This window comes from Periophthalmus magnuspinnatus, chromosome 3 (assembly GCF_009829125.3).
Source record: "Periophthalmus magnuspinnatus isolate fPerMag1 chromosome 3, fPerMag1.2.pri, whole genome shotgun sequence".
Taxonomy (NCBI): domain Eukaryota; kingdom Metazoa; phylum Chordata; class Actinopteri; order Gobiiformes; family Gobiidae; genus Periophthalmus; species Periophthalmus magnuspinnatus.
Window position 1 is genome coordinate 20183447 of NC_047128.1, and position 10313 is coordinate 20193759.

General features: G+C 43.2%; 1 protein-coding gene across 1 annotated transcript; it reads left to right on the top strand.

The window, feature by feature from the left end:
• The first annotated feature begins 7329 nt into the window (after positions 1-7329).
• LOC117391714 (forkhead box protein B1-like) lies at positions 7330-8226 on the top strand. The gene has a single exon (XM_033989612.1). It carries the CDS (start codon positions 7330-7332, stop codon positions 8224-8226), a length of 897 nt encoding a protein of 298 aa, XP_033845503.1.
• Positions 8227-10313: the final 2087 nt, after the last annotated feature.

Consider the following 10313-nt stretch of genomic DNA (forward strand, 5'->3'; position numbering starts at 1 on the left):
CTGGTCTGATATGATCAGGGACCATGGGGCCCCAGGGAGACCATGGAACCAAATGGGCTCTGTGTCTGTTAAATAGGCAGACGGAAGTGCTTCGTTTCTCTGCACCACAAGTTTATGAGCCCAAAGCGGCCTCTCGACATCTTCATTTTAAATGCATCAGTCTATTGTAATATATTATCTCCGGCTTTCAATCAATTCAGGCCTTCCATCACTGGAGCAGTTAGGGCCCACGTGCAGAGCTGAACATGACACATCTCCATTGCATTACAAAAGCTCATCAAAATCTATTGACATTCTGCAGTTGTTTGTTGGTGTACATGTCAATGTTATGTTGACAAGCGCTGTCACTGACAAGCACTGTCAAGTGCAAACAAGATGGTAAGATTTAATCCTGATCAAACAAAGTAAAGTAAAAGAACAAAAAAAATATATTGTTTGGTGCTGTCCCATATTGGAGAAAGAATATATCTAACATTTTGACGCTTGTTTTCATTTTGATGGCACCTTAATACTGTCTATAAACGCTTGTTAACTGTCACAACTTAAGCCTGAGGTGTGTTGTCTCTCTGTGCCCCGAGAGCAGACACTGGATCAGGTGAACAAAACAAGGTAGAGCTGGCCCTGATCTGGGGGATTGGTGGTGTACTGTGGGCCCCTCTCTGGACCCTCACCCGGGGTTAGGCCTTAATAGAATAGGGCTTTAGGAGTCATGTGGAGGCTGCAACAAGAGCCCTCCATGAGCACACGGCTAATGGCAGCGCCGCGGTGTGCTAACCCGACAGCAACAGGAGAATAAAGCAATCACCCCAGCTGATTTTAGCAGCTTTCGTGTCTTATCCCCGGGCCTCGCTCAGCAAATCTTGACCTTAAAAAGACAGTTATTCCATTTTTCTTTGAGACAACTTCATCACTGCCTGAAAAGCTGACAGCCAGGGGGATATCCTGCAGGCTTCTGTGGTTTCCTATACCTGCTCTTCCATCATTTTATTTGGTAACTGGGGAGTTTGAGAACAACAAAACTATGAGAGCCAGGTGCCGCATAACAAGAAAATATTGTGTTGAAACTTTGGTGTTTGACTAAATTGGGTGAGGTGGAAGAAGAGACGTGTACAAAATCATACCTGCCTCTCTTGTAGACACCTGCGGCAACGGTTTCATCATACTGGGCTCTCAGGCTGACAAACAAGGTCTGTGGGATACGACTGTAGAACAGAGACTGAGAACAATACGGCAATGAACAACCAAAGTGCCATGTTTTACCAGTAAATAAAAAGAGTTTGATGTTTTTAAGGTGAGTGTGGAGGGTGCCTATGCTTCCACACAAGGAGATTTACATAGTCCTCATGGGTTGGTATCATATTGTTAAGAAAACCAGCTGAGATACATGTTGGCTTGGACATATTGAGAAATAGGGTTGTACAATTAACCAAATTTGAATGGCGATCAAGATTTTGTCATTTGTAATCGCCAGTGAGCTTGGGTCTTTTTAATGGAGAGGTCTGCACCAATCCTCTGTCTGTAAAAGCATGTGGTTTGGAGCAGCGTTAACACTTTGTAGGAAGAAATTTCGCAATTTCTGGTGAGGAGTGTTAAATGGTAATAAATAAAAGTTTGTATCTTTGAAATCTTCTGCAAATTGATATTGAAAACCATTGTTACTAATTTCAGTATGATGAAACTAAATCAAATGGAAGTTATGAACGAAGGATATGGACAAAAAATGTATCCTTTTTTTTGTCATGTCGCTCAGACCTATTGAAAAGTGAATAGCCTTAAGTTTCTGTGACAAGTTGACCAAAGAAAGTGTCAAGTTTCTGTAAAAGATAATGTTGGTAGAGCTAACCACATAGAAATGTTAACAAGGATAGTAGCCTACTGTAAGTGTCCAAACCATTTGTTTTTACGACAGAGGTTGACGATCAGAAATGGCTGAAACTGATTGATTGCACAACCCTTAAATAAATGTATATTCTTTTTGTGCTAGTTATTATAGAAAGACTCCTAACCCTTTCTTGGCTGTACCCCTGCTGAATTTCTTGGTCTCCTCTGACCTCGTGACCTCTGTGTGGTTGTGACAAGCTCCTTGGAGACCCTCGTCGGTAAACATCTCCGGTGTGGACCACAGTTCTGAGCTAACAGCCCAGCCATTACCTGATGTGGGCAGAGCAGTCACCACAACCATCCCTCTCCAAGCATCCCCCTAAGCCCCACAAACGCCTTCTCTACGACTGTAAATGTGATCGGCCGCGATGGGTTTCTCTCTCTGGCGCGTCGCTTTAGGAAACTCAGCCATCACCGGGGCCATCTCGAGTAGAGCTAATTAAATTGGTACTTTTTACAAGTCTTACTCAATAAATCGGAATAAATTAACAAGGCATTACTACGGCAGCTACATTAAATTTGCATAGTGCGTTTAATGAATATGCAACTGCGAGGGAAAAGGTCTGCCACTGTGAACCCTGGTGGATTAGCATAACTACTTCCAGCGTGTTCCTTAAATAATGCGCTCATTTGCACATCACTGAGTGGGCTAATTCTGGCTTTGGAGAGGGCCGCCCTGTAATTAAAGAATCCCACTTTAATTTTTAATGAAGTTTACGTGACATAAATCCCGGCAGTAATGAGGGCCATGCGGAAACAAAAAGGCGGATAATAATTCAATTCGTCGCCCAGTTTGAGGGATAATAACTGCGAGGAGGAATTACATGACAAATTATTAATTAAAAATTCATCGTCTCGCGCAGGGGGGCTACGGCGCTAAAGCCATGGAGAGGAGGGAGGTACAAGGCACGGTTAAAGCGCTAAGGACAGTTTCACCTCTTGTCTCTACGGACAATGTTAACAGACTCAAGACTCAATAGATTTACGCACAATATGGCTCATAATGGTATCACAAAAGAGCTAAACAGTGACCACGCACTTCAAGATTTCGGGAGTACACTGCCCAAGCGGTTTCTGAAACTAATTCACAGACTTATTAAAACATTTTGCCAAATTTAAAGTTTTTTAAATGTCTTTTTTGGACATAGTTACCAGTTTGCCTCCACTGTGCATTTAAACTGTTATTACCAGTTTTTTTCTATGGGGGAAAATGAATTGTGTAAAGTGTCTACATTAAGTAGTGCGTACCACTAAATGTAAATATTTTACAGTGGGTATGTTGCCTCTGAAAACTCAGTGGATGAATGTTGAGGTTCACTGGTTTGGGTGTTTATCTGGTGACAGGAGTACAATTTTCCATGTTTGCCCTACTCAAAATAAGTAATTTTACATATTAAATAGAAACATAGTGGTATCACAGACAAAGCCTGGGTTAACCCAGAAATACTGTTGTTATGTCGATGGGCAAGAAACTACATTGACAGTGTATGAGTGATGTGTGATTATGTGCTTGGGGGTCAGAGAAGCTAAACATTGACAACTATGTTTCTGTCTGTCCGTTTGGCTGAAGTGCACTGTCAGACTCCTGTGTTGCTTATATTTCAGGGCCCTGGAAATGCAAGGCTCTTGAACTACAATCAATCAGATGTACCTTTCCAGGTATTTGGGGATATGTGTTCCACCTGTGGCCAGTGTTTATATCCAGCACACATCTCTATAATATCATAATGCAGTGTGCACGTGGTCTAGGCCTGGGCGTCTGTCACACAGGGTATAATGGCTGCTCATGCTGCTAATTGCCTCTGTAATTAGCAGCTCTCCTGAACACTCCCGCTCACTCTAATCAGCCTCCAATTTGCTTAATCAGCGTTTTAATTGAAGCAATTGGCTCTTAGCAGAGGGCCACTCAAGCGTGAGACCCCTGGCCTGCATGTGCACTGCTGGTGCACACAGCCCTGCACCACTAGAGGGAGCTCTGATCAGCAGGCAGATTCTAGTTGTTAAGGATGTGTGTGGACTCTTTTGTCTTTTTAGATCATTAGTAACCCTCATGTGTTTGAATCCTTGACATAATGTATGAATATTATTACCAAAACAAAACTATATATATATATATATATATATATATATATATATATATATATATATATATATATATATATATATATATATATATACACACATTTTCACTTTATATAGTAGTAGTAGTTATATAGTTTTAGTTCTGAAAGTTCTAAAAGAATAACGATGCTTACAGATTATGCTTAAACATTATTTGTTGTTATTATTATAGAATTAATATTAATGAATATTTACTGAAAACAAACACAACATATTTGGAACATTCTTCAACTAAAACATTATCAGATCACATAATATAAATGTGGAATTATCTCTTCTTTATCAGTCCCTGAAGCACTAGAATTTATTTATATATATATATATATATATATATATATATATATATATATATACATATATCGATATATATATATATATATATATATATATATATATATATATATCGATATAAATTTTACCATTTTCCTCATTATAAGAAACCCTAGATGACCTTGTGACCTCGATGACATTTTATGCTATTATCGCTTGAGCAGTATAGCTCCTATCTTCCCGTGTGTGAGGCTGGTCACTCCACTCATAAGACAGAAGAGACAGGAGACAGGAGCTATCGACTAATACTTTTATTCTAATACCACTAGCATAAAAGCATTATGACAAATATATTAAATTCACAAATTAATACTGTTAATACATTGTTCACTGAATATAATGATCAAAAATACACTTTATCTATGTCCTGACATTTGACCGTAACAACATACCTCTCTACCGTCTTTACCTGAATCTTAGGCTGCGTTCACACTTGCACTAACACCACATCAGAACTGGGATCAGAACTAAACCTGGACTAAACCAAGACTAAAGCAGGACTAGAGCAGGTTCAAATCAAGTCTACATCAGGATTAACCTGGGCTCAAAGCAGGACTAAACCGGAACAAGCGTGAACACACCCTAAGAAATTCTGGAAGTGTTTTTGACAGCAGTTACCGGCTTGGATAACTCAGTATATTTTGTTCTTAAGGCTTTTCGTGGAAATATGTACCCACTCCACCTGGCACTTGAGTCCAGCAATGAAAAATTCTGAGAAGATTTACAATTCTCCAAGACCTAAAAGAAGCAAAAATACAAACCACATTAGTAAGTCTATTTTAGACATGTGAAAAGCCTGCTGCTATCCTCTCTTATTTCCATACTGAGGCCCCAGAGCCCGGTGGTATATGCGTGGCGTGAGTCGGGCCCCTGCTTGAGAGCTGAGTCTGATGAGGAGCGTGCTGAAGTACCACCCAGCGCACACTCACCCATTCCGGCATCTGCTGCGGAGGATTAGAGCACTGACACAAGCGCATTTCAATACAGCCGCACACTCACCATACACACACACCACATGCATCATTCATACAAATGCATTTCACTACTAACACACACCATACATACATGTGCATTTCAGTACAACTGCACACACTCAATACAACCAGATACACACATGCATTACACATACGCACACACGCACATGCACACGATATGCACACACACATTTTAACAAAAGCACACACCCTACGCACACATCATATATACACGTGCATTTCAGTAAACCGCACACACACTCAATACAACCAAATACATAGACACTTGAAAACGACTACACACAAACCATATGCACACACCACATGCATCATTCATACACACACATTACACACACACACACACACATTCAATACGCATACACCCATTTTAATTTAACTACACACACGCATTTCAGTACAATCACACACACACACACACACACACACACACACAAACACCATATGCACTCGCCTCTGGGTTCACCAAATGCACTGAGTGACATGGCACACATTCAAGGCTCGTAATATTAAAGTTGTGTGCATCAGAACAAAGATGGCACACAAGAATAGTTTTCTTTTGTTAAGGTAAGAAATGTAATATATATATATAAAAAAAAAAACAAAAAAAAAAAAACAAGATGGTAAGTTTAAATATAAAATCCTGTCATATTACAATATATTATGTGCAGCATAAACGTCAGTATTGTACATGTATTGAAAGTTTGTACGATTTTTTTTTTTTTTATTCTACTGTTTTTGTATGTTGGATGTTTTGTGCAAAATTTAAGAAATGTTTTCCCCATAAAAGGCATGTATGTAATGTAATGTATGTATAATTATCTGGGCACCAGCCACCACTGCTGTTGTGTCCTTATGCAAGACACTTCACCCACCTTGTCTAGTAATGTGGTGTGTGAATGAGTAATGACTGGAGGGGCCTATCGCACAGACTGGCAACTTTGCTTCCGTCAGTCTGTCCCGTGGCAGCTGTGGCTACAGTAGTAGCTTACCACCACTGAGTGTGAAATGAATAAATAATAAGTATTGCATTATTATTACAACATTACACACAGAGAATTACACACTGTTGAGTAAATTCTCACACACTCATTGACATACCTGAATTTTCCAACATCTGTGGAAACATCTGTGGACCCTGGTCAAAGAAAACAAATGCACATAGAAAAAAACGTATTATTATTATTATTATTATCCCACCTGTTGATTTAAAGTCATAAAAACACACAATGTAAACGATGACTAAACCCATCCTGATGTAATTAAAAACAAATTACAAATAGACTCCAGGCCTACAAAATGGTAAAATCCACGCATTTAAGAGAAATTGCACATTATTCTGTAGAATTAATAACTTTGTAATAAAATAATGGCGTGATAATTACCAGAGAATAAATTTCTCAAACTCTGACTAATGAAACCTATTTGTGATTATCAGCAACGCGCGTAAAGTTTCAGCGGCAATCAGTACAGACCTGGGCCTGTGCAGGAGGCCCGATTCACTGGAGCCGAACAAGCGACCACTTACCGCGTCTATCCAAGAGCTGTCCTGTGCTTTTTTCTCCGTGACCGTGAGTGCCGGTCTGTCCTCATGGGGTCCATTCAGGGGCCCACTACAGGCGCCGCTGACTCGGTCCCGTGAGATGCTCATCAAAGCCTCCAGACCGGGCTCTGGTGTCTCGGTTCTCCTTGTAAAAGAGAGCAGCTCCACGCGCTCCTCCGCTGTGAGCGCGTGTCCCGTGTCTCCCTCTCCTCTCACAGTGTGGAGCACTGAACCCCGTGAGCCCCCGCCTCTGAGCGGTCACGTGACACGGTATACTGGCCCTTAATTGAGCCTCTCTTTGAGACAGCTCAGAGTGAGAACAGATCCGGGACAGGACAGAGCACAGGAGAGGCTGCACGGAGCAGGACCATAGAAGAGTTTAGCTGAGTGTTTAGTTTCAGAGTAGGGGACCATGTTGTGTCTGCCCCGTACGTGCGCTCAGGGTTGAGAGAAGAGTTGGATATGCCGCGGCCCGGGCGGAACACGTACAGCGACCAGAAGCCGCCGTACTCGTACATCTCCCTCACCGCTATGGCCATCCAGAGCTGTCCAGAGAAGATGCTGCCTCTTAGTGACATCTACAAGTTTATCATGGAGCGCTTCCCTTACTATCGAGAGAATACGCAGCGCTGGCAGAACTCTCTGCGCCACAACTTGTCCTTTAACGACTGCTTCATCAAGATTCCACGGAGGCCGGACCAGCCCGGGAAGGGCAGCTTCTGGGCACTGCACCCGAGCTGTGGAGACATGTTCGAGAACGGCAGCTTTCTGCGCCGCCGCAAGCGCTTCAAAGTGAGCGGTGCACACGCGGCAGACGCACTTGCACCCAGCAAGACTCACGACGCCGCACACTACTTGCACGCACAGGCCAAGTTGCGGCTGAGCGCACTTCACGCGGCTGCGCACCTGCCACAAATGGCGGGCTACATGACCCACGTGCCCCCGCCATCTGGCTTCAAACATCCTTTTGCCATCGAGAGCATTATCGCACGAGACTACAAGGTCCCGGGGCTTCCCCCACCGCTGCCAGGACCCCTGCCCTCCTGGTCGCACGTGTATGACCCTACCACTCCCGTCTCCATGGCAACCAGTGACTACTCTGCCTACGGCGTACCGCTAAAAGCGCTGTGCCAAGGCGGACAAACCCTGCCCGCTGTCCCGGTGCCTATCAAGGCCACGCCCGGGTCAGTGCCCGCGCTTCCGGGACTCTCTGCACACCTGCCCTTCCTGGCGCACTCTCCACAGTCATTGAGTCCCACAGCCCCGCACTCAGGCCTCGGACACAGCCCCAGCACACCGCAGGACGCCCTCTCCTCCACGGCCTCCAGCGCGCTACAGCCTGTGGTGGCGGTGCACTGACGCTCTCTTCTCTCAAATAAACTTTGCCAACTCTTCCGTATTTGTTTACGCTGCATGCTGCTCGTGGACACCTCATACACTGTCTGTCTGTGGACTCATATGGACGCTCCGGACTTCCACGCGCTGACGGTCTGGTTTGGCTTATGTTTTACGCACTCCCAAAGCTCACATGCGCCCCAAAATGGTGACAGTTTAGAGCAAAAGAGAAATGTGATAATCCGTTTCGGAACGCACACATTTCATTCAGATGGCCTGTTCCCTAGAAACCGCTCACCCAAAGATGGGCAGGAGCTGCCCGACCCACCTGTTGTTTTTTTTACGTGTAACTAAGTAACTTGTTCATTTAACCATGCATTTTGGAGTATGAACAGAGAGGCAATTATGACACGGCCTTGGGCGCATGCGGCCTATTTTTCTTAGGATGAAAAATAGGCCTATTCACAAATATTCTTTCTCCACTTGTAACCCTGCAAAATAAGCTGCAGTCAATTTGTATAAATGTATGCAATAAGAACAAGTCTTTTTAGGGACATTTAATCTCAGAAGTGAAGGTTTGAGGCAGAAATGAATCGGAATAATTGTACATTAATTTCAAACTAAAAAGATGACCAGGTTTTAAAGTCACTGAAGCAACTGTTGCATTTGGCTGACGCATTGACATTGCAAAGTAAAGTTTATATTTATCAAAAAATAAATAAAAAATAAAAAATAAAAAAAAATCTTATGCGTCTCCAAGGAAATACGACCGCAGAGTTTTCACGCACCGGGAAAATTGGTATAGAAATTTTGGACTGAGGTTTTGATTGACCTTACAGGTCCACAAGAGATTTCACTAACATGAATTTCTATTTTCAAACAAAACCACAATTTGGCTTATAGCCTACTCACTGCTATTATATAAAGAAGTGATCATTTGGCCTACATTTCAAACATTTTTTTTTTTTGTATATTAGAAGTGTGTTTAAACCCGTGAAAGTCTTGTCGCACCTGGGCCAAGGCATTTCTTTCTCTAACTTCTCCGCAAACCTAATTTATCCAGCCCCAAAGCCTAAATCGGAGTGTGATCCTGATGATCAATATGACTCTTCCTTTAGCTTACATTTATTAAGTGCAGTATTAAATTATTTTGATGGACAGACAGAAAGCGAGATGTCACTCGTCTCACACACTTTAGGAGCATGACAATCACAGCGGGAGCACTCACCCTGCACTGTCAGCCTCATGTCTGCACACGGCCGTCCAAAGACACGCGTAACGTCAGCAAAATGTCCCACCGTGAAGAATGTCCGATTCATTGTTGTTTTGTGTCTTATAACACTTTTGTATTATATCCAATGTGTAGCGCCTTTTCCCTGTGTTAATCGTAATGTGACTCCAGCTGCTGAAAGATGGATTTTACGTAAGTTCCATAATAAAAGCATTTATTTATTGGACATTTGAAGTGGACTCAGTAATCTAACTGCGCACTGTTTTGACATGAATCATGAGAGCGCTGGTGCCGGGTGGACCTCGGCTGTTCATGGCGTTGTCCACTGGAGGAGCGGGCTTTGTACTGTCCAGAGCGGGTGCGCTCGGACCCGTGGATCACTCAAACACAATAAGCGCTGCAGTGCCAACGGGGCCAGGCTTTCAGAGTGTTGCCGAGAGACCGACAGTGCGGCCGCAGAAATGTCCCGGGCCTTTGTGCGCGCACACAAGTAAAACAAATGACACGTAAAGAGGAAAGTCCGACCGCCGCGGAGCAGTGACGGGCATCACGGGCCCGCGCGCACCTCTGACGCACGCTCACTCAGAGGACACGCACGCGGACTTCAAAGACTGGAGTAGGCTATTTACTAGAAAACTCTAACCTGAGTGACTCATATGGGCTACATGTAAACCAAACATGGTCTATGATTGTAATAAAGACTGCACGTGAATTAAACTCTGTCATTATGCCACGTCATTTTAAAGGGATCCGAGTTTGATTGTTGAAGTGAATCCCCGGGGCTCCGGGGACACTGGGTCACACTTAATTAAAAGAGAGGTGTTTTCTAGCCTCGAAGCCATGTGCTCATCGAGAGAGAAGTAGGCCTATGGTACATTTG